This window comes from Bidens hawaiensis, unplaced genomic scaffold, assembly GCF_021521415.1.
Source record: "Bidens hawaiensis isolate Kalapana, Puna unplaced genomic scaffold, B.hawaiensis_p1.1 tig00039597_1, whole genome shotgun sequence".
Classification (NCBI taxonomy): domain Eukaryota; kingdom Viridiplantae; phylum Streptophyta; class Magnoliopsida; order Asterales; family Asteraceae; genus Bidens; species Bidens hawaiensis.
This window is the reverse complement of record NW_027496974.1, coordinates 11039-36725: the sequence shown is the minus strand read 5'-3', so window position 1 is coordinate 36725 and position 25687 is coordinate 11039. Positions and strand designations below refer to the sequence as shown.

At 36.7% G+C, this 25687-nt stretch overlaps 2 protein-coding genes across 3 annotated transcripts; one reads left to right on the top strand and one right to left on the bottom strand.

Moving 5' to 3' along the window:
- The first annotated feature begins 14810 nt into the window (after positions 1 to 14810).
- Positions 14811 to 16038, top strand: LOC143591385 (transcription factor MYB21-like). Its single transcript, XM_077071605.1, has 3 exons — positions 14811 to 14916; positions 15250 to 15379; positions 15477 to 16038. Exons 1-3 carry the CDS (start codon positions 14811 to 14813, stop codon positions 16036 to 16038), a joined length of 798 nt encoding a protein of 265 aa, XP_076927720.1.
- Positions 16039 to 20190: 4152 nt separating this feature from the next.
- LOC143591380 (protein HOTHEAD-like) lies at positions 20191 to 25411 on the bottom strand. Of its 2 annotated transcripts, XM_077071601.1 has the most exons (6): positions 25016 to 25411; positions 23825 to 24194; positions 22439 to 22749; positions 21431 to 21816; positions 20407 to 20975; positions 20191 to 20320 (listed from the first exon to the last, which is right to left on the bottom strand). In XM_077071601.1, the coding sequence occupies exons 1-6, from the start codon at positions 25098 to 25100 to the stop codon at positions 20257 to 20259; spliced, it is 1785 nt and encodes a 594-aa protein (XP_076927716.1). In that variant the 5' UTR covers positions 25101 to 25411; the 3' UTR covers positions 20191 to 20256. The 2 variants fall into 2 exon arrangements, with proteins under 2 accessions (XP_076927716.1, XP_076927715.1); XM_077071600.1 differs by lacking the exon at positions 25016 to 25411 and having other exon boundaries at positions 23825 to 24335.
- Positions 25412 to 25687: the final 276 nt, after the last annotated feature.

Below are 25687 nucleotides of genomic sequence, written 5' to 3'. Positions count from 1 at the left end.
CTTTACATAGTATCTTAGTGTTCAAGAATATGTCCCACTCCCATATAGAGAGTGGACAAAATCATTGATCATTTAAATTATTGCTTCTGTTTGTGTTACCTTATTTGTTAGCTTCTAAAGCAAAATTTTAAGAAACATAGTTGGGGTATCTTTTACTCTTTTAAGAGAGCCTAGGGTTTGTTTAATAGATAACTAGCTAGGAGAATAACTTAATATGTTCATTTTTGGATATAATGGGAGTTAAGATCAGAGGGAGCTGTATATAACACTTTGTATAACGACTAAAGTAAAATAAAAATAGTGTTATTATAGTTCTTTATTTAAAATTGGTTATGTATTGAATGAAGCTTAAAGAGGATATGAAAAATTCAAATATTGTTACAAAACTCAAATTTGCTTTTAAAGCAGGGCTACATAGAAGTGGCAAAGATGGCTTAATTACCTACAACCAGGTTTAAAGAAAGGAAACTTTTCTTTCCAAGAAGCCATGCTGATAATCAATCTACAAAATAACCTTGGAAATAAGTATAAAAGATAACTTTTTATACATTTAAAAAAAAATTTCGTTTTCATTATTTAAATATTTATTTATTTTGTTTTTTTTATTTGAGAACAGATGGGCCGAAATTGCAAAACACTTACCAGGAAGAACCGATAGCGCGATAAAAAACTTCTGGAATTGCAGCATAAAGAAGAAGTTTCTTGCTACAAACCATGAAAATAACAACTCTAATGTTACTCTCGGTTATAATCACCTACAAACGGTCAATAGTCAAGATCTTTGGGTCAGCGCGCCATGGCCATTGGACAAACACGGCCAAGAAATTGAAATCGGTCTTGATGTTGGTCTTCCTCCACTTCCACCCTCATTCATGGGTGATCCATGTCCATTTCATGATCACCATCAACAAGATAGTTTTGACTCAAGTCTTGGTCAAACTTGGGATACAGATTATCTGATGATGCAGTTGGAGCCAAGTGAGATGACAAATAGTCAACTAGATAGATCAGCTGTCTAATGTTATTCATGATTTTACTCCATTACGATCTGGATCACTTTAGGATGAAAACAATAATTAGACTTGATAATCCAGTATTAGACCATTAATACTCATGTGCCATTATTATAGTTTCTAGGGTATCTATTTGTAATATTTAAACCCAACCCTACTAGCTTTACAAATTTCGGAGCCCATGCATATGTGTTATTTGTAAAAAAGCATGCATATACATGGTTGTGAAGCAATAGACATCATAGTTTCCATCGGAATATGTTCTATATCAATCAAGTAAGTCTTTCATAATTTCTTTCATTGGTTGTTTTTAAATATAAAACTTCTAGTAACCGTAAAAGTATGTTTGGTCGGAGGTAATGGAATGAAGGGAGAATGGAATGGGAGAAGAAATGGAGTGGACAAAAGAATGAAATGGATCATTACCATTCCTTTGTCTTGTTTGGTTAACATATGGAAATGAAATGAATTATTACTTTATGTTGTTAGGTATCCAAAAAAATTGTATGAATGAAATAGAAATAATAAAAACGCTCCTATATGAAAATAATTTATTTTACCAAAAAAAAAACCTGCAATGGCGACAGTGGTGGTGTTAGCTCCGACGATGACAATGGTGGTGGCAGTGCTGCTGATGGTGGTGGGGGTGGCGGTGGTCAAACGGTGGTAGCATCAGTAGTGATGGTGATGATAGGGTGGCGGCGACGGTGGTGGTGGTCAGGCAGCGACAGTGGTGGTGGTTGCGCTGGTGGTGGCGACGGTGGCGGTGAGGTGTTGGTGATTGTTATTGTTGTTAGGTGGTGGTGTTGTTGAGAAAGTAGGGTGAAAGAGGAATTGAATGAAAAAAAAGAAGGGGGTGGGAAAGAATAATTTTGATGGGATGGGATTCCATATGTAATGGATGATTCCATTCCATTTAGCAACCAAACATCACTTTTTTCATTCCCACGCAATAAATCATTTCATTCCCCATATTATTCATGTATATCAAACGCTACCTAATTTCGACAAATGGCTACATGAGGTGCGGTTTCTTGGCCCTGATGTGTGGTCAGGCACATCTTATTAAACCAAAGTTAATTTTAGAAATTAACATTTAGTAGAATTACTTTACCATTTTTATGCTAAATAAACTCGTTATGTAATTTACTTGGAAAAAATAAAAATAAACGATAACGTTTATTCGGCCGGTAAAATATAGGTGTTGCAGCGGCGATAAAATATAGGTCTTGTAGCGGCGAGTTGATGCGAATTTAGGCGATATCGGCCATGTTTATTACGGTATCGAAACTAAACCCAAAAACTAATTTCTTCAGGTTAACATATTTAGAAATAAACAATAAATAAAAAAACACGGACGTTGCAACGATGAGTCAACGCGAATTCGGTATTAGGCATGTTCATTATTAGTAACGGAAGTAAACCTAAAAAATAATTTCTTTAAATTATCATATTTAAAAAAAAAAAGAAAACATACTTTAAAAAAGCATAGGCATGACTAAGAAAAGAACAAACACCACAAAGATAAGATAAGAGTAACTAATAAAAAAGACTTACAATACAAGTGTTTCCAATGGTTTAGAATTCAGGCAAATAACTATAGGGATGAGCTCGGTATCGGTACTGAAAATTCCGATTCTGAAAATCACAAATTTTTGGTATCGTTACGGTACCAGGACAGTACCGGTTTTTAAGGTAAAAGTCGGGAAATACCGGTACTGTACCGGTACCAGTCCCGAAAACTCAAAACCTTGGTACCGATTCGGTACTGACGGTACCAAATCGGTACCGATTTCGGTGCCGGTACCGGTACCAATCGGTACCATACTGATTTTTGCTCATCCCTAAACAAGCATAGCATTTAAAAAACTTACGAAGCTCACATTCAACCAAGCCAAATCTTCAATTTAGTTATTAGCTGAAATTAATTTCAGTTGATGTCCTTTCGCAAAAGAAATACCAGAAAACATCCTTTATGATTAAAAACCTTATCACGTTTTATCCTTTAGTCCTAACTTAGTTAAGTTTTCTCGTTAAAACCAGTCATGTGCAAAGTACACAAGGGTAAACTTGTCTTTTACTCCTTGAGGGACTATTAGGGTAGTAACTTAAACTTCGAGACAAAATGATGATATTTAAAGATAAAATTTCTCTATCTCTCCCAACAACCTGCAACTCTATCCTCTTTATCTCCCTCTACAGTTTCCACCATCACCATCACCATCACCATCACCATCACCATCACCAGCCACCACCACCATTTCCGGCCACCATAATTTTTTAACCCCGCCGCCATATACTCTCTCTCTCTTCATTTTGTTTTTAATATCATTTTCAAGCTTCCCAAGTTCTTTACTCAGATTCAAGATTCTCACACCCTTGAACCATTGTGATAGGCATCAAATCTTCAACCTCATTTAGAAAAATTTACAACGATCAAACAAATATCAAGATTCCACAGTTTCTTGTTCTAATACCTCGGCTTTAGGGTTTGGAACTAATTCGGAAATTGGTTGTGCAAAATTGGGGGTTTTTAGCGTTTGTTATGTTGTTGTTGTGGTGTGAGTTGGAAAGGAAGGTGTGGACGGTTTTCAATGGTTGATGGAGATGTTTAAGGGGGGTAGCGATGTGCATCGGCGGCGGGGTCGATGACGACGGGGATGGCACAAATCACCGACGTGGTTGAGGAGGCTGATGGGTGTGATGTTGAACGGCGACGGGGATGGCTTGATTAGGTTTTTCCAAGATGTCCTTCCATCGGTGGTGGAGAAGAAGACGAGAACGTGAGTGATGAAGGCGAAGGTGATAGTGACGGCAGGAGGTGGGTGACTTTAGGCTTGAAGAAATATGAAGGGGATGGTGATTATGGCGAAGGTGGTGGTGATTTTGGATTTTGGAGAGAGAAAGAAGACGAGGTAGATGGTGATGGTGGAAGATAGTTTATTCTTTTATTTCTTGTTATTAAACTAGTTTTAGAGCCCGTGTTACATACGGGATAATTCAAATTATAAAATTATAAATAAAACAAATAATTATATTGCGTATATGAAAAAAAAAATTACATCTATGCTTGTATCTATACAATGTATACATAAATTGATTTTATTTATATCACAAAATGATTTTTTTAAATGAAATTAATAAAAAAAACGTCCGTGCAAAAACGTATCCGTGAATGCTTCTTTCTATTGAAAAATTCATTCTCGGTGTCATATATTTATAATTGAAAGAATTTTGGTTATGAACCAATTTCGAAAATAACACTTCTCAGACGATAGTAGTTTTAACCACTCATCCTAAATACAAAAGAGGCGTTACATTTATTGATATATTTATCAATTTACCATCCATCAAAAGAAAGTAGAACATTAAATTGTAACAATGGATGTTCTTCAAAAACTATGTTTTTCTGAGCTACACCATGAAAAAAGATTTTGATAAGTTTCAGAGGGCTTCTTAACTTTGTCATAATGACAACATAAAAAATAACATGTTAACCTATTCAATTTTTTGAATATTTTGTTTCTTTTGAGCATAGTTTGCATGACATGCTTTCCATACAACGTTCTGATCACCATTGAAAGAAAAAAAATAACGTTGACATAAATATTTCAAATTTGATAAAAGTTAGAAGCATTGATAGGCATGGGAGTGGCATGTCGAAAGTGTTCGCAATCTTTTCTTAAATTTTAATAATTTAGGGAAAAATAGTCAATTTACTAAATCCCGAACCTTTTGATTATTTCAAAAAATGCCCTTAAAAATAAATTTGAAACCCGAATCATGTTTAAAATTCTAACTTTCATACTTTTGACATTTTAAAGTCAACACTTTGAAAATACTCAAAAATTTGACGATAAATCTATTTTGCATTCTCAAACTTTTAAAAATACTCAAAATTTTTATTTTTGACCTGTAACAAATTTTGACCTTAATATAGTTAACTTGTACCAAACAATGTATTTACTAACTTTTGACCTATAAAATCAAATTTAAGTTCCACCAAAAATCCGAAACAATATTCATTCGAGAAATATGATTTGTTGTTGATTTTTGGAATTCACCAAGTATTTTGAAATATATAGTAAAATAATATGTTAATATTTATATTTATAAAAATATATAGATATTATATTAATATAGTGTAAAAGAAAAGTGAATAATTATTGATTTGTTACATATATTAGGGTATATTAGTTTTGGAGGGAAAAAATTGTGAGAATTAACCAAAACATGACAAGTGTCCACATTTATTTTACTTTATTAGAATATGGTAGATTTGTAAAATTACAAAAGTACCCTCATATGTTTTGTACATGACTAATTTTAACAAGAATACTTAACTAGGTTAGGGCTAAAGGACAAGACGTGATAAAGTTTTTAATCATAAAGGATGTTTTCTGGTATTTCTTTCGCAAAAGGACATCCGCTGAAAAATCATGAAAACATAAAGGACGAGTTTTGCTATTTTGTCTTAATTATATTAATGGGCGAAAAAATTGCATACATACAAAAAAATAAAAATTTTATGGGCCTCGTAGGGGAGTGGGCCTGGGTCTTGAGCCATCCCTGCCCTCCCCATGAACCGGGCCTGATGTCGATTAGTGGTTCATAAGACAAATAGATACAAGTTGGTATCATTTGAAGATTTTACCAGTTAGGGTTAATTGCTTCGAAAACAGCCTCAAATAGTTTCCTTTCACTAAATTTAAAAATTGCATCACATGCCACCCAAATATGTCTTATCTATAGAATAACCAAAGGTACACTTTTTCTAAAGTTTTAGTGATATATTTAACATTTAGCTTGATTTTTGCCGGATTTGATTTGATAGCAAACAATCCAATTGCGTATTTAAGTGGCCTCTAAAGTAGTTTCGTATGGTAAAAATAAAAAAGAAAAGAAAAGAACAGTTGAAGCAGTGGGTTGACACATCACGATTCACGATCCGCGTGTATCTTTCTGGGAGAATTGTGCGTTAAAAAAATCGGGCCCCTCACTGAAGCCCATTACACTTTTTAAATGGGCTAGCATACCCACAATTGTTTAGTCCAAGTAAACTAAGAAAAGGCAAGCCTTACGAATACGTGGCATTAAGGGATGCTATATTGCTATTTACTTATTTAGTATTTTATGATTTTGATATTGATAACTACGATTTAGAAATGATTACTCCAAATTCAAAAGTATAAATAATTTATATATATACAATTTCAAGTTGGTTTGTGCTTTAGTCTGTTGCACACTATACAAATGCTGTTTTGTGCATTTTGAAATTTTAACTCAATATTAAATAATTAAAGCAATATAATAAATTGTAGTAATTGAATATGACATCAAGATGAATGCACTTATTTTTTTTAGTTCGTAATAAACAGATAATTGGTTCTCTTTCGCAAGATCAACAAAGTAATTAGCAAGATCAACAAAGTAATTAGGGGTGTTAAATGGTATAGTTTGTAGGTTTTCAAGCCGAACTCTGACATTAAGTTAAAAAAATAAAATTACGTAAACACTATCAAAACATGAACTTGTACACCTCATGAACTAAAATATTCGGTTGAGAAGCATGAGCCTGAACATAACTCACACATCCGCATGTCAACATGGACAAGACATGTGTAACTTATTTTTTAAGTACCATTACTCTGAAAAATTACAAATTATGCAAAAATAAAGAATTTGTTTATAGAACAAGTACAATTAAACTGTAGAACTATGTTTATACTTTTCGAGTTAAGCATTAGCAAAAGAAAAAAAAATAACATAAACTACTCATTCGAAAAGAGTATAAACGCATACATGTTTTTGATCAAGTCAACCCGAAAAACGTTGACCTCAAGATTGACTCATGTAGTTAAATGTGTACATTGTTTCAACGTAAAGTCGGCCCAAACGCTTTAAACTAAACTCAAACTCATTACTTCCAAGTTATGTTCGTATCGTATTTGTCACTAACTCATAATAGTCTTTGTATTTAAGCATACCAAGAACAACCAAACTGAATCATCAGATAAACACAACTTGAAGAATCACAATTGATATAACCAAAGATGCAAACAATAATATGAATCAAACATGGATCATCATCTATAACAAGTCTCTCACAAACACAAAATAAAGTATGAACAAAAAGAAATCTTAATCAGGAAACACTTCAATGAGTAACATGTGAGAGAGAAACAACAACGAATAAAATCTCGAATAAGCTCTCATTCTTCTCTCGCTTCTTCTTATAAACTCCAGCAACGGCAACCCATGGGCATAAAGGGTCCACACACATATTAGAGAGTAAACGAGTTTGTGCATTCTAGCCGAGTCATCTAGCGGATCTTAAAGCATTTACAGCTACAAGTTGAATAAGTCCGCTACATACTCACTAAGTCCATAAGCCAGATTTGAGAGAGAGATGCTAGTATATGTTACCCAAGTACCCATCTAGACAAATCATCTCTTGCCAATAACAAACACCAACATGGTAACACCAAATTATATTCAACTAAACCTAAACACAAAACATGTTAAATAAGTGAATTCATGTAGATACACACATATTTTTGATTCACGTACTTCTCTAGAACTGCTCGCAACAACAACAACAATAATAAAAGAAAGTGTTGTGAAATTAAAGAAAAATATTTAGAAGCTTATAAAAACCACTTGAATTGGTGTGCTACAGTTTAATCAACAATAATCTACGAGCCATGACATAATAATAATAATAAACACATCAAATCATAACATTCGAAAAGACCTTTCGAAACGGTACAAATGTTTTATAATCAGATTTAGGTTTCAATTATAGTGATTATAAGTGTAACCATATGATGTGCCTTGTTTGAAGCTTTAAACATAAAACACTGAATTTTCTCCAATCCATTAAATGTAAGAAGCAAAGATCTCATAACATGTTTTTATTGAAGGGACGCATTACCAAAAGTCCAACATACAATAATAACTAGTACTCGATGCAATAAAAGCTGTAGCTTTTTCATCATTGATTTGCTTATAAGCTCTATTGATGTTAATATGTCATCCTAAATTCCTAGTGTCGCCTATTCGAAAAATCGTATTTACTTCCTCATAAAAGCATTATCTTTTCATCGAATAATGAATTGCTTACTATATTCGGCAACTTTTTTAAGACGAATTTGGAATTCCGTCAGTTTTCTTGAAATTTGAGATTATTGTATAAGAATCAAACATTGATCAGTAAAACTGTTCGTGAATGGTGGAAGGAAATTCGTTTGTTAAATGTTAAAATAACCGAAGAATATGAACGAGTTTTTTAATCAATTACGTTAAACAAACAAACATAAACATATGCATGTCTTGCTCGTTCATAAATATTCATATATCTTTGTGGGTCATTAAAATCTTAAAACAATTTATTTTGATTTTATGATAAAGAAATCGTCTTCCTGTTAGCAACAAAAACTAATATGTATTTGTCAAAACATGAAATGAATCTGACCTGATCCATGACGATGTTTCCACGGATGTCGAGATGAACGAACCACGTCTTGATCTTCTTCTCCGGTTGCTTGAGATCTGCAATGGCCTTTTGGGGGTGTGGAGGTGACTGCTAAGAAATCTCAAGGATCTCTTGTTTACAGACACAAAAATGATATAATGGCAGCTCTTACTGAGCATGACCCTTTAATAAGGAGGTGGAGACCTCCTTATATAGAGAGCCTCATGGCCACCATCATGGTACCCTAATTGGCATAGCCCAGTTAGGGTTACCTCCACAAAACCCCCTCAGCCCAATAACATTGTATTAGTCCATATAATAAAATAAGCCAAACATAATAAATTTAGGGTCGTAAAACCGGGTTTAGTACCATACCCCTACAAGCCCCCCAAGTCCAGTGTTGCTCCTAGGCGTGCAAGCGTTTAGGTGGAGCGCTGGACTTTATAAGGTGTGTTAGGACATGAGGCGGTTTTTTCCCTTTCCTTCGGCCTTGTCTTTATTGTCTTTGAGTTTTGGGAGGTTTTCTCCATGATGGAGACATGTTGTGGTCCTTATGATAATGATGGTGCACTAGCATGAATAAGATATAGCACGCATCATAACAATAGTGGCGCGTGGCCTGATAAAAGATAGAGTGCGCGTCTCGATAATAATGTAATGTAACTTGCGCGCGAGGCAGCTTACGAGCTATAAAAATAATAAAGCTTGCGCGCGAGGCGACTCACGAGCTATAAAAATAATAAAGCTTGCGCGCGAGGCGACTCACGAGCTATAAAAATAATAAAGCTTGCGCGCGAGGCGATTCACGAGCTATAAAAATAATAAAGCTTGAGCTATAAAAATAATAAAGCTTGCGCGCGAGGCGACTTACGAGCTATAAAAATAATAAAGCTTGCGCGCGAGGCGACTTACGAGCTATAAAAATAATGAAGCATGCGCGAGTTGCGGCTTATGAGCTACAAAAATAATGAAGCATGCGCGAATTGCGGCTTACAAGCTGTAAAAATAATAAAGCTTGCGCGCGAGGCGACTTACGAGCTATAAGAATAATTAAGCTTGCGCGCGAGGCGACTTACGAGCTATAATATGATGATAATGACTGGCCCACAAGGGCCTCTTCTGCGCAGGATGACTATCCCGGCTTGTCTTCAAAATAATAATGGAGGCACAAACGGCCAGATAATAATAATAATGTCATAGGTGCTTGTGCGGCTCGTAGCCGAACCTGCAAAAACATATCAACTAAAAGTGGATGTATTACAAAGTTCCCATCCTCGGGCAAATTATGAGGTGTGCCCAACCTACGTTGGCGCGTGGCCGTTTGGGATATTATTAGGCTCCCGACCTTTATGTTTGGCGCGTGGCCATGTGGGACATTATTAGGCTCCCGACCTTTATGTTTGGCGCGTAGCCGTGTGGGATAGTATTAGGCTCCCGACCTTTATGTTTGGCGCGTGGCCATGTGGGATATTGTTAGGCTCCCGACCTTTATGTTTGGCGCGTGGCCATGTGGGATATTATTAGGCTCCCGACCTTTATGTTTGGCGCGTAGCCGTGTGGGATATTATTAGGCTCCCGACCTTTATGTTTGGCGCGTGGCCATGTGGGATATTATTAGGCTCCCGACCTTTATGTTTGGCGCGTAGCTGTATGGGTTTATAAGAATTCCCAACCTTTGAATATGGCGTGTAGCCGTATGGGTTTGAGGATTCCCAACCTTTTAGTTTGGCGCGTAGCCGTATGGGTTTGAGGATTCCCAACCTTTTAGTTTGGCGCGCGGCCTATGGGTTTATGAGGATTCCTAACCTTTTAGTTTGGCGCGCGGCCTATGGGTTTATGAGGATTCCCAACCTTTGAATATGGCGTGTAGCCGTATGGGTTTGAGGATTCCCAACCTTTTAGTTTGGCGCGCGGCCTATGGGTTTATGAGGATTCCCAACCTTTGAATATGGCGTGTAGCCGTATGGGTTTGAGGATTCCCAACCTTTTAGTTTGGCGCGTAGCCGTATGGGTTTGAGGATTCACAACCTTTTAGTTTGGCGCACGGCCTATGGGTTTATGAGGATTCCCAACCTTTAAGTTTGGCGCGTATGTGATATGCGCCACGCGCAGATGTTTCATGCGCAGATGAGATATGCGTGAGCATATGCGATGCGTGAGCCTGTGATGCGTGAGCATATGCGTGAGCATACGTGATGCGTGAGCATATGTGATAAGTGAGCATATGTGATGCGTGAGCATATGTGATATGCGCCACGCGCATAGGTTTTGGCTTTGTGTCTTCATGACATCCTGATTTTAAGCCTCGTCTATATTTTGTGGGTTGACCCGCCCCGCTCGATGTTAAGGCAGGTGCATACCCCCTTCAAGCCCCCCCAGTCTAATGTGTCTTGTCTCGCGCGAGCGAGATAAGATAGATATTAAACTAGTTTGTTTTTTCAATAGGGCTTGTTTTATCTTTTTCTTTTCTTGCACGCGCGTTGCGCGCAATTCCATCCCTTTGGTTAAAACGAATCGTCAATGCACGTGGTTGGTTGGTGTTGGATCGCGGTGGTGCGGTGCTCGGCGCCAGTGCGCATGTGTGGTGGCGCGCTGCTGCTTCATAGCGGTGGCACTCATGCATGGTGGGATGCATCATGGCGGCCAGATGGTTATCCGCGGTGGCGTGTACGCGTGGTGGCGCAATGACCTTACGCGGTGGCGAGGTTCACTTGTCGTGGCGCGAATGAATGTCGACGGAATGTTAATCCGCGACTGTGCGCATATTTGGTGGCGGATTATTGACCCGTGACGACGCATCGTGATCCGTGGTGACGCGTTGCTGCTTCATGGCGATGTATTGAATCGCGGTGGCGCATGCGTGATGGCGGTACATCGAACCATGGTGGCGCATACGCGATGGCGCGCGCGCGTGTCTGATGAATATAAGGTATGCTTACACATTGAAATTTGAACAAGGTTGTAAGGAAATTATTAAGTACCCCTTAATAGTTGTCATATTTCAAGCTATTTTGCGATATTTTGAATATGCTGACACGCGTCTTGGCATTTCGTTATTCCTCTTTTGCGCGACGTTATCGTGCATTTGTTATAGGGAATTATGAATGAGTTTTTTAGCCTTTACGTGTCAGTATGTGTTACTCTGCCTATATCCATTATAATCCCATGCGCGGCCCCGACCTGAAACCTCAACAACTATGTTTTGGCATGTGCTTTGCCTTTGTTGTGCTTAGGTATGTTATGGTCCAGCTGCGCAATATGTGGGATGGATGTTATGAGTAATTTGAGCTAAGGCTCATATTATTGGGCTAAGGCCCTGACGTTTTAGAGTTAAAACTCGTCAACGCGTCTGAGCTTGAAGCTCGCGCATGTATGTTTTACTTCGTTTTATTTTTAGTTTGATGTCAATATAATGTTGTCATATTGCTCAAATTAATAAAAGGAAGTGTGAAACATGTATGCAAAAATCAAAATCAGGCTTGCACATGCATGGCGGCGGAGTCGTGACTCGCGGGCGTGCATGCATGGTGGCGAAGCTTGATTCTTGGCAGTGCGCATGCACGGCGGCGGAGTGGTGACTCGCGGGCGCGCATGCATGGCGGAGAGTTGCGTGGGCATGCATGGCGGCGAGTCTTTTGCGCAAAACCCACATGGTGGTTTCCGCGGTGGTTTCCACGGGCGCTCACGCATGTCGGCGGAATGGTGACCCGCTGGCGAGCATGCATGGTGGCAGTTTTCTGCGCAAAACCCACATGGTGGTTTCCGCGGAGTGAAAATTCGCGGGCGCGCGTGCATGGCGGTGAAAGTCTCCGTAATCTAGACTGTAATTTTAAACCTAAAATCCGGGTCTAGATCTGTAAATCAGATCTAGATAGATCTGAAGCTCGGAGCGGAGAGAATTTAAAACCATCACAGATCCGGAGGCTTGATCATCCGAATCAGGTAGTTTCTTTTTTGGATCTACAAATCCTTTTCAGCTTCATTTTCGCACAGATCTGGAAGCCTCTTTTAGATCTATGGATCTTTTTGAGCTTTAATAGAACAAGTCTTGAAGCCTCTTTCTGTAAACTTTGCAGATCTGGGTTTTTCTTGGAAGAGATCTGAGAACCGAGACGAAAATCGAAGGGTAGTTCGTTGCCGTCCCACGGATGGCGCCAATGTCAAAACATGAAATGAATCTGACCTGATCCATGACGATGTTTCCACGGATGTCGAGATGAACGAACCACGTCTTGATCTTCTTCTCCGGTTGCTTGAGATCTGCAATGGCCTTTTGGGGGTGTGGAGGTGACTGCTAAGAAATCTCAAGGATCTCTTGTTTACAGACACAAAAATGATATGATGGCAGCTCTTACTGAGCATGACCCCTTAATAAGGAGGTGGAGACCTCCTTATATAGAGAGCCTCATGGCCACCATCATGGTACCCTAATGGGCCTAGCCCAGTTAGGGTTACCTCCACAAAACCCCCTCAGCCCAATAACATTGTATTAGTTCATATAATAAAATAAGCCAAACATAATAAATTTAGGGTCGTAAAACCGGGTTTAGTACCATACCCCTACAGTATTATTTATCAATCCATATAAATGTCTTATCAAAAAATCTTATGTGTTATTCTCTGGTTGCTCCTCAGCCCCCCCCCCCCCCCCCCCCCCCTCTTGCTCTCAAGTCACAAGACTATTTGATTTGTGATTTGAGACACCTCATGCGTTTGACCCGAATTCATGGGTATGAGTCACACAAAACCCAAATAGTGATCTCCAGTTCGAGATCTTTGTGATCTCCAGTTTGATCCTGAGGGTATCCGGGTTTTACTACTGGTGGGCCTTCGCCCGGGTGGGTTTTTCCCGGAACTGGAGATAACTTGGAGGCACTTAAGGCTCCGTACAGCTGGGTTGGGCCAGCTGGCGGTGACCTTTTGCCATTAGGTCAACTCGTACGAAGTACCTAGGCATTCTATGTTTGTTGGCCGTTCAAAAAAAACAAACAAACTTGTGAAGTATCTATATAATCTGTTTTGGGTCGTTTTTTGGCTCTAACCGTACCATATCTGAATTAACTTGGTTATACGTTTTAAGAAGCCTGCTAGTTATGGCTGAAGGTTGTTCGATCAATGGTTTTGAAAAGTGGTTAGTATAGTTATGTTGAAACATTCGACTAACAAGCTTCAAGCCTATATGTTAAGAATTTATGTTGAGAATCAACATTCCACCTGTGTTTAATTACATTAATTGAGATGTGTACGTTTGTTGAGATGCAACATTCCACCTGTGTTTAATTTAATACAATTAGTTGAGATGCAAATGTAGCAACTACAAATGGTCCTTCGGTGTTGTAGGCATCCGATATCCGGTGTATCCACATTAAAGTGTGGGATAAGTGACGCAGGTTTAATAATTGTATTAGGAACACACTTTTTACTAGACATTTTCTTAAAAACTACATGTAAATATATATTTTCAATAAGTTTATAAGTAAAATGATATAAATGTAAATAGTTATAGTAACTTTAAGCGTAAGCAAAATAATACAAATAAACATACCCAGTAAAATCTCATTTTGTAGTTATAATTTATCACTATGTGGTAGGATCTAAGGAGTGTAGAATGAAAGCAAACCTTTCATTTATCCCGAAATACAGAGAAGTTGTTTCCGTTAAGACCCACGGCTTCAAAAGCCTCCCTTGGCATGTAAATGCAATATCCAGATAACAGAGTGTGGCACAAAATATAACATATTAAAATAATAGCAACTTTGTTTTGCAATTTAAAAATGGTTAGCGACGCCACTTGTCTGTTTCCCTTCTATTTTGATGTAAACACTATTCTCAATGTAAACCGCTTAATTATTAACTTTCAAAGTAAAATGTTTTAAAAACACGAAGTATTGGTGGCTTGGTTCGCCTAGACACATTCTGAGTCTCTTAACTCCATTTGGTTGGATTAGACTATATGTTAGTTAACACATCGGTCCGATTCAATTATCCACCTACAATAACCGAAGTCGAACCAATAATATTAGAAGCATGCTTAACCGAACCGTTAGTTCTTATGATTCGATTATTCAGTTTTGTGATTATTTGTACTTCAAGATATTGATGGCGATAAATAAGGATTACAAGGCCCCGATGCCCCTTATATCCACCGTACTTTTATTTACATTTGTTACCTACAAATTTATATGTGGATCCCCACTTTTCATTACCATCATTTCAATTATGATAGCGATATATCAAAATGTCTCCTATTTAAAGACGATATATAACAGTAACACTATATGTTTGTCAATAGTCTCCTTTTTTCCGTAAGAAAAACTAAAAACATGTTGAAAACAGGATTATGGTCACCCGAAGAGGACGCGAAACTGTTTAACTACATTTCTACCCACGGCCGCAATCGTAACTGGAGCTCCATTGCTAAGCTCGCCGGTCTCCCCCCCCCCTATATATATAACTACGTAAAAATATTATTCTTCAAGGGTTTATTTGCATATAGTTTGTCTTAACACATGCTCAAAACAACTTGTCCTAGAATCAAAATGTATCCTAGAATCAAAATCTATTTTTGTTTATTCATTTCATAAATAAAGTTTCTCAAGTATCAAGTCAAATGATTGACGGTTTATTGTGTTATTTTTGTTAGTTTATGAAGCAAAAAAACTGAACAAAACTTAATGTGGTAAAAAATGAACACGCCATTATTTTATATAATTTCTAAAATATAGATTAGTTATTAATATGATTAAATTTCTTTTAAAGCAGGGTTATCTAGAAGTAGCAAGAGTTGCAGATTAAGATGGCTTAATCACCTACAACCAGGTTTAAAGAGAGGAAACTTTTCACCAGAAGACGTCACACTGATAATCAATCTACACAATAACATGGGAAATAAGTATAGTTGCATTTTTAGTACATTTTGATTGTTATTATTTTTATCTTGTTTTATGAAATATTGATACTGATTTATTTTGTTAGTTATTTGTATGCAGGTGGGCAGAAATTGCAAAACACTTGCCGGGAAGAACGGATAGTGCCATAAAGAACTTTTGGAATTCCAACATGAAGAAGAAGCTTCTTGTTGCAGACCCTAAAAACAACAAAACTAATGTTAGTCCTGGTTATGATCACCCACAAACGGTCGATGTTCAAGATCATCAGGTCAATGCACCATGGTCTTTGGTCACACATGGTCAAGAATTTGAATCTTGTGTTGATGTTGATCTTCCTCCACTTCCACCATCATTCATGGGTGATTCATGTCAAGTTCTTGATCATCATCTGCCAGATAATATTGACTCGAGTCTTGGTCAAAATCAGGATCCGAATTACCTGACTATGCAACTCGATCACAGTGGGATGAACGATATAGGTTTCATTATTGATAGTCAATCAAATATCCAGCTCTTTGATGTGGTTCTTGATCATCATCTTCCATATCATTTTGACCCGAGTCTTGGTCAAAATTGGGATCCGAATCTTTGGATGATACAATTCGAGCCAAGTGTGATGAATGATATGGATTTGATTATTGATCGTCAACCAAATATCTAGTGCCTTGAGATCTTCATGTTAAGTTATTTGTCATCATTTACTTCATTATAATCGAGTATGAAAATACGAGATCACTTGATAATAAAAATAATAATTAAATATATGACAATCGCATGACGATATTACACTATATATGTTAATTTCATCACAGATTTGCACATACAAAAATGATGATATTAAAGGATATTGTTTGTGCCCAGAGTTCATACAGATATCAAAATAATGTTTGAGAATAGCCTACTAAAGAGCACAAATGCCAAAATCTTAAAAATGAAAGCAACAACTCTCTAGTTGTTACGAGTTGACCAATCAACGTTTAGTGATTCTCAACTGGCCTTTTACATTTGCATTTTGACAGTGATTATGTAGGATTGTAGTCTTGAATATTTGGAATCAAATGAAATAAAACGGTTTATATGTATGATAGAGTGTTTGGACATGCACTTATATATTGTTTCTTGTAAAATTCTGATTATTAAGAATCGCTTAGCTAAAATGACCAAAAAGGGCATCATATCTTAAAATGAGAGAAAATAATATCAATTAGGCAAAAAGAAAAGATAAGTGGGTAATTTTGTTTTACTGCATCGCTATAAAACATACACGTTGAGGACAAGAATAATTAAAAGGGAGTTTGGATATGCATTTTGAAAGTGGTAATGATCAAATAACTGGAATCAACTGTAATAAAGTGGGTCATAGAATATGTTACGATAAAACGCGCACACAAAACTGAACACACACGCGAACTGAAACTGAAAGACAAACTGGAACACACTCTCCATATTCTGCAAGTTATTCACCGGCGAGACTTTTACAGCTGGAATACTGGTTTTCTTAATCCACTGTCGACCTGGAACAGGAACTGAAAGACGACTTGTGCTCCCACTGTCACAATGTCCCTCAACTGATTTAACCTTCCTAGCTCGTTCATCCTGAATCATCACTTTGGCTCTGGGTTTGTTACTTGCAAAACAAACCTTCTTCTGCCCATGGGATTCTGTGAACCGGATTTTGTCTTTCATCAAAACCAAATCCACTCCTTTCGATTACATATCGTCCATATACAATGAACCTATTTTCTTGCCACGAGCAACCACAAGATTCCCTTTGACTACTTTCCACTGCCCATTCCCAAATTTAACATCGTGTCCCTGGTCATCCAACTGGCCAACTGAAATCAAACGTTTCTTCGAACTTGGAATAACCCTCACGTCTTTCGAAGTCCAAGAAGTACCGGCTGAAGTTATCAAATCAACATCTCCCATACCCGTAACCTCTAAAATATCATCGTTAGCTAGTCGAACCTTTCCAAAATCCCCAAACTTAAGATTCTTCATCGTTTCACTACAGTGAGTGGCATGAAACGGTGCACCAGAATCCATCACCCAAGCATTAACGTTACTCTCAACACTGCAAACCAAAGTCTCATCACTACTGACCCCCGTCATCCGTGTCGTCTTCTGTAACGTTCACCTCTTTCTTACCATTCGGACATTGATTCCTGAAGTGTCCTTTCTCTTTACAACCCCAACATTCAATATCTTTACGAGTCTTTGACTGACTCCTCTTCTTGCTCCCACTGCCTCGTTGTTTTCCCCTACCTCTACCTTCTGTGACTAACATATTTCCTGATAATTCACCTGAACTTCCGCGTCTTGAATATTTTCCCAGAATCAGGTCCCGAATCCCATCAAAAGTAATTTTTGTAGACAAACTACAAACTGCAGTCATTGTTTGCGACCAACTGTCGGGCAAAGAGGATAGTAACAAAAGACCTTGAACTTCATCATCAAACTTAATGTCGACTGACACTAAGCGGGACAAGATCGAATTAAGGTTATTGATATGCGTTGTAACTGACCCACCCTCTTTCATTTTTGTTGTCACTAGCTCTCGGATAAGATAGACCTTATTTGCTGCCAAAGGCTTGTCATACATGTTGGATAGTGCCTCTATCATACCACGGGCTGTGGTTTCTTTCATAATGTTAAACGCCACATCTTCCGACAACGACAAAGTAATACAAACCCTAGCTTTTTTGTCTAACTTCTTCCAATCTACTTCTGACAACTTTTCTGGTTTTTCATCCTCAAGCACCACATCATAATCTTTCTGACAAAGTGGCGCTTCAATCTGCATCTTCCATCAACCAAACTTCTGTCCATCAAACTTCTGTATCAAAATCATTCCGTCTTCTGCTATAACAATGACTAAAACGAAAACCTGGATAGCAGAGACAGACACAACAATGGCATGAGCCTGAACTTAATGACTGTTCTATTGAACTCTGTTAAATAATCAACCTATTTAACGTAACGGAGATAACGAACTATAAATTAGAAACTGAAACGATAAAACCTGACAAACGCGTTTGCCACTGGTTCCAGGTTTCTTTAATGTTTCTTCTGCAAAATAACAATTCTTCAACAAAATAGGATCATGATATAATTGTTCTTGGCTCGTAATTTGCAGATATAGGATCTCAACCCAAAAATTGGCTAATATGCCAAAATATTAATTGTACTACCTCTTGATTCAAACAAAGGTCCCTTTGTACTACGGCCCACTAACAACAAAAAAAAGATTATTTTGTCAACTTTGGGTTAGTGCCATAAATCGTGGCCCAATTAAAATGAAGGGTTAAGTTCCAACTTAACATAAAGGATCTTGGTCAAACGTAGTCACCACTAACCCACGTCGTTTCTTCTCAACAAAACCAATCTGAACACTACAACAGCAACAATGTCGCAAGAACGTTCTAATCTTTTGTGGTTAACGACGAAACAGCCAATAACGAACTGATCGACGACGGTAATAAGCGGTGTTGGTGGTCAATTGCTTTCGAAAACAGAACCTAACCTGAACAATGGTGGCTGGATCGACAAACTGTAACCGGCGATTCGCAAGTAACGACGGCGAGCGATAGCAGCAAAACTAGGGTGGCGGCGTCTGCCGGCAGAACCCTAAAACTGATCTAGTGCGGCGTCGACAAACAGAAACCGACGGAACCCCAGCTCCGACTACTGGTTCAACGTGTTCTTCGTGCGATCCGAACCTAAGCTCTTGATAACACCTGTTTGGATAAAACGCGCACACGAAACTGAACACACACATGAAAGCAATAAACGAACATGAGGTTTAACGTGGCTCGGTCTAAACTGACCTACGTCCACGGGTGGCAAGTAGGTATTTCTTTATTGAGTGACAAAAGATTACAAGTACATAGCATTGTTTAAATAGTGACTGAACTAGGGTTTGTAAATTACTAAACAAGAAATTTAAATTGGGCTGGGCTTGGGCCCGGCCGCCCGTGCCCGTCTCCTCTTTTAACTTCTAATAATAAACCGAGCCTTAATTAAAAGGCCTATAAACCCAACAGAATATAGCTTGTTGAATTGTTTTAACTTTTAATTATGTAAACTTCTAATTTTAGTCTGCAAGCATTCTCGTATCTCCCATGAGAAATGGCTAGTTGTTAAACTTGGAAGCATACTTTAGAAATAAAATTTCTACAGTCTCGCTGAATTAACACTCGCAAATTCAATTCAGTTAGTAGTTACATATTTGACTATTAGATATCACTAAGTTAGAATAATTGGCTTCTCGGTATGAATGTATAATAGTAATTCGACTCATATTTAACGGGTCGTGAAAGGGTTAACCTTTTTAAGGAATCTGGCCGGCATAAATTCTAAACATAGTATAATTTTTAAGTGAGTTGAAGTCAAAGTTATTGAGCTTAGAGACGAATCACTTACACCCCAAGTTCGTATACATTTGTTTCCTCAAAAAGTGGTGAAATTTGTGTGAATTTTTACAATCAAACCACGATCATGGACTGACCGCGATCTCAAAACGCTAAACCGTTACCTTTAATATCTTTTGTGATTATAAAATCTATATTTTAGTTACCATTTTCGCTACATATGAGTGATATATGTCACATTAGCATTTTCAGTTGTTATGTAATGGTCACTTTAAGGCCTCAAACAAATTGGGAGATTTTCTTCAACAAGGCCTTAAACATTGAGAGCTTTTGCTTCAACAAGAAAATAATTTACATCTGTAACTTGCCAATAAACCATAAAGTTTTCAAGACATTTTTATCGCTAGATGAACCCAAATAGTGTCAAATTAAGTGCTTCATGTTTACTACTTGCAAATAATTTCCACCTTATATTTTGCTAACAATCGCGATCACCATCACACGGGACTCTACTTTGTCACAATCCTTTTGCTTTCCTTTAACCTTTCTCTCAAAATCTTCACTCCCATGTACCTAGGTTGCAACATATCAACGCGTTAATTTCACGCATAGATTGAAAATATGATAAACCTCTAACACGTTATCACGTTGTAAATTACCTTCCAATCATCATAACTGTTGCTTGTGGATTTGTGCCAGGTGATTGGTCGAAAGTTGACCCATCAATAACCCGAAGCCTATGAACACCCATAACCTCATAATCAGTGTTCACCACCTTGCCCACATGGCACCCTCCATGATAGTGCCAGATGGTGATCACTGTATCTCTACAAAACTGCTCCAATGATTTTGTATCGTTTGTGTGTCTAGGTATTAAATTAACGTTGGCAGTAACACTCATGTTGAGGAGGTTGTCAACAGTTCTGCGGTCACATTGAGTGAAATTGAGGAACGGTTTGGACCTAACGAGTTTCTCGACGATTCGGATCCCATTAACACATGCCTTCAAATCTTCAACGTGACTAAAATAGTTAAATGTGACGGATGGATTGTCGTCAGCATTGGTGTTGATTAGTTTTAGCTCCCCTTTCGACTTCGGGTAAGCAATCTTTGACAAGATAAAACCTCCATGAAATGCTTCATATGGGATATCTTTCTTGTTTCTTTTGTATGATTCGATCGCTTCATGTGTTCTTTGTTTCGGAGGAATCCTTGAAAGTTGTCCAATCTGTCACAATATTTTACACTAGAGCGCGTCAAAAATCATTATGTTTGATACACGTGTATATATTCTAATGTCACGTTAAGAAAGATTTACTTGAATAACCATTTTAACCCAAAATATGTATAAGATTCAGTAATCTTTTTGAAACTATGCAATGTAGTTGCTGGAATCTTGACATGTCAACACGTCAAATATTGACGTCTTGATTCACGTTATAAGATTCTAATGCCTATATTGTTATATATTCTACAAATAACTAACAATCTCACAAGAGTTACAATCTCAATAGCATCGTCAAGAATTTGATAGCTGCTATTTAACGTAAAAATATGGTTAAATATTAATATTCTTTTTTAAAATGGTTATTATAATAAAATTTCACACAATATAATATTAATAATAATAATAACAATAATAATAGTATTTGCCACTAAAAGTTTATTTTCTTGTACACTAACCTCAGCCGAAGTGATACCATGGTGACAACTAATACTATCCTTAGATTGACCATAACCGCTACTAGCTTCAATATAGACACCCTTCTTCGTAATCCCGACAGTTTCGATCAGTGACTGTTTGACGGGTTTATTAAAAGGAACATAAATTGCGTTCATAGGATTATCTGACATATCTTTGCCAACGAATTTGTTATCATGAACCACTGAAATGTTTAGCTTTTCAAGATCGGCTTTTGGTCCTATCCCGCTAAGCAATAGTAGTTGCGGGCTTCCAATGGCCCCGCAAGCCAAAATGACCTCACTCCCGTGCCTCCTAGAAATAAAAGCCTCATGACGAACCCCATTCTCGTCGTTAAAAACCACTCCAATCGCCCTTGGTTTCTTCCCTTCAATTAACAAAAATGAAAGACGTCAAGTTTATTTATTTATTTTTTTTTACAAATAACATTACCTAGTTCCTAACAACATTATGTTATAACACATATGAGGGTGAAGGGATTAGGGATCCACGGACCCTCGTTAAAATATTCATCATATAAACTAAAATTTATAAAAAGAATTTGAGTTAGACGCACAATTATAGTTAACCTTAAAATAATCTTAAAATAAGAAAAAGCACTCTATGTAGACTTATAACTAGAGCTGGTGGCATTAGGGTATTCATTAGCGATATACCAATATATATTTTTGTCACTTAATCAAATCTTACGTCATTTAAGTCTCGGGTCTCTTCATATAATTATGACTTTGAACAAGACACAAAAATCATCTTTTCATGATTCAAATGTATAAAGATGAACATGACAAAAAAGCTGATAATCACCATCTTGATTTTAAAATGTTTGTGACTTACCAACTCAACTAGAATGAATTGATGTTGGCCTTCTCTTTTTCTTAATTGGTATGGATTCATAACCTTTTATTTTATCACCCGTGTATCACACGGGCTCTATCATAATACTTTAATATTGCATTAAAAAAACACTAAAAGTATTAACGTTGGCATACCGGCCATGTCAAAAATGAGCTTCTGAGCTTTTGCGTAAATCAACACATTAATATTTCTTGGGTTTGAAGAGGCCAATATCTCAGCTGCGGTATGTCTGTGACCATTCTTATCAAATATGGTCCCACCGACCTTTGTACCATAAAGATGGTCATATGTGAACCCATTATCGGGTGAAATACCAGCTTCCAAAAGACCATCATGAACCGCCCTTTGCCACGGTTCGAACATGGGTTCGTAAACAATTTGCTTCTCGACCCATGGGTATGATTCATTCACCAATTTTGCGTCCCATCCCACTCTTTCAATGAAACTGAACAAACCAAATGATTACAAGGTTAAATCAAAAGTATATATTTCATAATTGTTTTTATCTTGCATAATTTATATGTTTCATAATTGTTTTTATTTTGCATAAAATATAATCGCTTTGCACTCATTATTTTAACATATATCATACACATAATTCTAGAAAATCAACCATAAAACACAAATATGGGGTACATTATTTATTTTATCTATTTAAAATATAAGACAAATTATTTGTTGATAGCAATATATTTTGTATTATCGGTTTTGTAGTAATTTTATAAATTGTGTTAAGAGTCATGTTTTCCTTGAATTACAAACAAAAACAAGAAAATTGGAGAAAGGGAATGGATATTAGGTAGAAAAGTTAATTTTAAATAGTCAACTACACAAAAAAAAGAAATTAACTTTAGGTTGCAACATATATATAAATTTAAAGCTTTGTAAGTGTAAAGTGAAATACATTTTTACACAATTTGCTTTTGAATAATAATTGTAAAGAAAAGCCTAAGTAAATGTTATGAAAAGGGCTAATCAAGACTTAACCATGTGGTAGCCAAACTCATTTAATTAGTTATCTGGTCGATGGCTGATTACTCAATTCAAGTAGTTTGTGGTTTGCCATTCTAAAAAGTAATAATAAAAAAGTAGCCCGTGGTTCTATTAATTACATATTTAACTTTTTTTCTTTCTTATTTTTAATGTTTAAGTTTAACTAAGGTAAATAATATCTGTAAATATTTGGACCATAAGATGCTATTATCATCGACTTGTTTAATTAATAAATAATTTAGAAAAAGTGATTTAAACTAATTAATTAGCTGTCAAACAGGTAATAGTTGTATAAATAATTAGCTACGAACACTCTCGTATTGTACTAGCACATAATAAACACCTACAGGTTCTAACCCAGACAATTGATTAATGATGTTATATATTTGAGTTTTGGGAGTGTATAATTAGGAGCATTGTGACGTTGTTGTTTAAAAAAATAAACAGTTTTAGCAAACAATATAAAACACTATATGAATATGACGAGACGAGGAAATTACAAACTAAGAAGCTCAAAAGAATTGTACCTCGCACTTGCTCGGGTGTAAAACCCTGCATTGATGGAAGTACCACCACCCAAAACCCTAGCTCTTGCATTGTAGACTCCATCATTAGACACAAAATATTGTGAAGCAGAAGTGTTAGAAAGGTCCGCAAGGGTAAGATGGAAATTTGACAAAAAAGACACATTTCTATTTGTAAAAGGGACACCACCCCTTTCAAGTAATAACACATTGTATTTTTGAGACAGTGTGGCTGCCAATGGACACCCTGCTGTACCACCCCCTACAACAATGTAGTCGTACCCCCTTTCTCCACCGTTGGATGAAGATGATGACATAGATGAGCTCGCCCGTCGGATAAAAGAGTACCGAGTTTGCCAAGGTTTGTGATCACCTACATCAGTCGCATAAGTGTTGTTACTGAAATACCCCTTGGAACATGCTTTGTGGATATATATGTTCTCCCTAAAGATGACACCTTTTGTGTCAAAAGTTTGCTTTTTGAACAAACGCATATAAATAAAATGATATTAACAAAAAAAAAACTTTAATTTCTTTTTTAAATGCTCTAACTTTTTGTGTTAAAATTTATAAAGTTCAAAATAGTTTTTTCCCAATAAGCCGGACCTCTAAATTCTAATTCTGCCCATCTTCACAAAGGTTATATTTTATGTACAAAGCCCATAAATAAAGAGAGAGAACAACAAAGCCCCTAGAAATTAATATTCTTTCCTAAAAAGCCAACTTTATTTTCCAAAAGCTCAAAAACCTTGATTTAGATGGTCTGCTCAAGTCTTTAAAACTCATCAGCTGTCTTCATTGTTATGATATATATGTATGCATTTCTAACAAAATCAACAAGCATGTATATATTTAAGTGTATGCATGCAGTAAAGGGATTTCATCATTAAAAGGAGGGGGGGGGGGGGTGACAAACTCTAAATATATAGTTTTTGACTTCTTAAACAAGAACAGTAATCAAGAAATCTTTTAATCATCAAAATGTAACCTTTTGTGCCACCATCTTGAACTTATCCGCTATAAACAACAAATAAAATGAGGTAAATTAAAACAACCACCAACAAATTATTATATGTCACAAACACACAAGCATATAGCTTTATACACACATGTATCTTTGATACACACACACACACACATAAATATAAATATATATAGAGAGAGAGAGAGAGAGGGAGAGAGAAGAATAAGAACCATGAGAGGGGGTGAAGAGGGTGGCAAGACAAGAAGAAAAGAGAAAAAAGAAGAGAGAGAGCTTGTTGTGGCTCATAATTTTCATTGGATCAAGAGAGACTGATGATCAAGCCAACTTTGAATCTGAATTTGAGTTGTGTGGCCAAATGTGTTTGGTCTCAAACACCCTGCTAGCTGCTAGCATTCTAATCATCACATAGTCATATCTACTTAAATATATACTCTACTTCTATGGACTATACAACTGTATATCATTTATTACTTTTTATAAAAATATTAAAAAGATTAATTAAACTACTAATTTCTGTGCTGTCAAAAACGATAATGCAGTAATTAATGAGGGGAACAACCATTGATGACCACCAGCTTGCTCCATCTTTCTCCTCCTAGCTACCACACACAAGTATTATATACGTGTATATATATATTATATATGTGATGAATCAATGCTTACAGGTGAGTTTGGTGTGGATGAAATCATGGTCAATTTGAATATATATCAAATATAAAAGAAACTTTAATACGCAGCGTATGTGTTGAGTAGCTATCACTACAAACGTAACTGTTTAGAAAAGGCTAAATAAGCTCCTGCATGAGACCATTAAAGCTCATTTTATAATATATAAATGAGTTTATATGTGAGCTTTACATACCAAGTTTGACTAAACGGCA

Bases quoted from the DNA above. Each gene is read 5' to 3' on its own strand.
- LOC143591385 (XM_077071605.1), top strand. From the start codon at position 14,811: ATGTTGAAAACAGGATTATGGTCACCCGAAGAGGACGCGAAACTGTTT. The intron at 14,917-15,249 runs GTCTCCCCCCCC...CTTTTAAAGCAG, and splicing joins CTCCATTGCTAAGCTCGCCG to GGTTATCTAGAAGTAGCAAG. The intron at 15,380-15,476 runs GTATAGTTGCAT...ATTTGTATGCAG, and splicing joins CACAATAACATGGGAAATAA to GTGGGCAGAAATTGCAAAAC.
- LOC143591380 (XM_077071600.1), bottom strand. From the start codon at position 24,315: ATGCGTTTGTTCAAAAAGCAAACTTTTGACACAAAAGGTGTCATCTTT. The intron at 22,750-23,824 runs GTACAATTCTTT...TGGTTTGTTCAG, and splicing joins TACACCCGAGCAAGTGCGAG to TTTCATTGAAAGAGTGGGAT. The intron at 20,976-21,430 runs GTTAGTGTACAA...ATATTGTGACAG, and splicing joins ATGGTATCACTTCGGCTGAG to ATTGGACAACTTTCAAGGAT.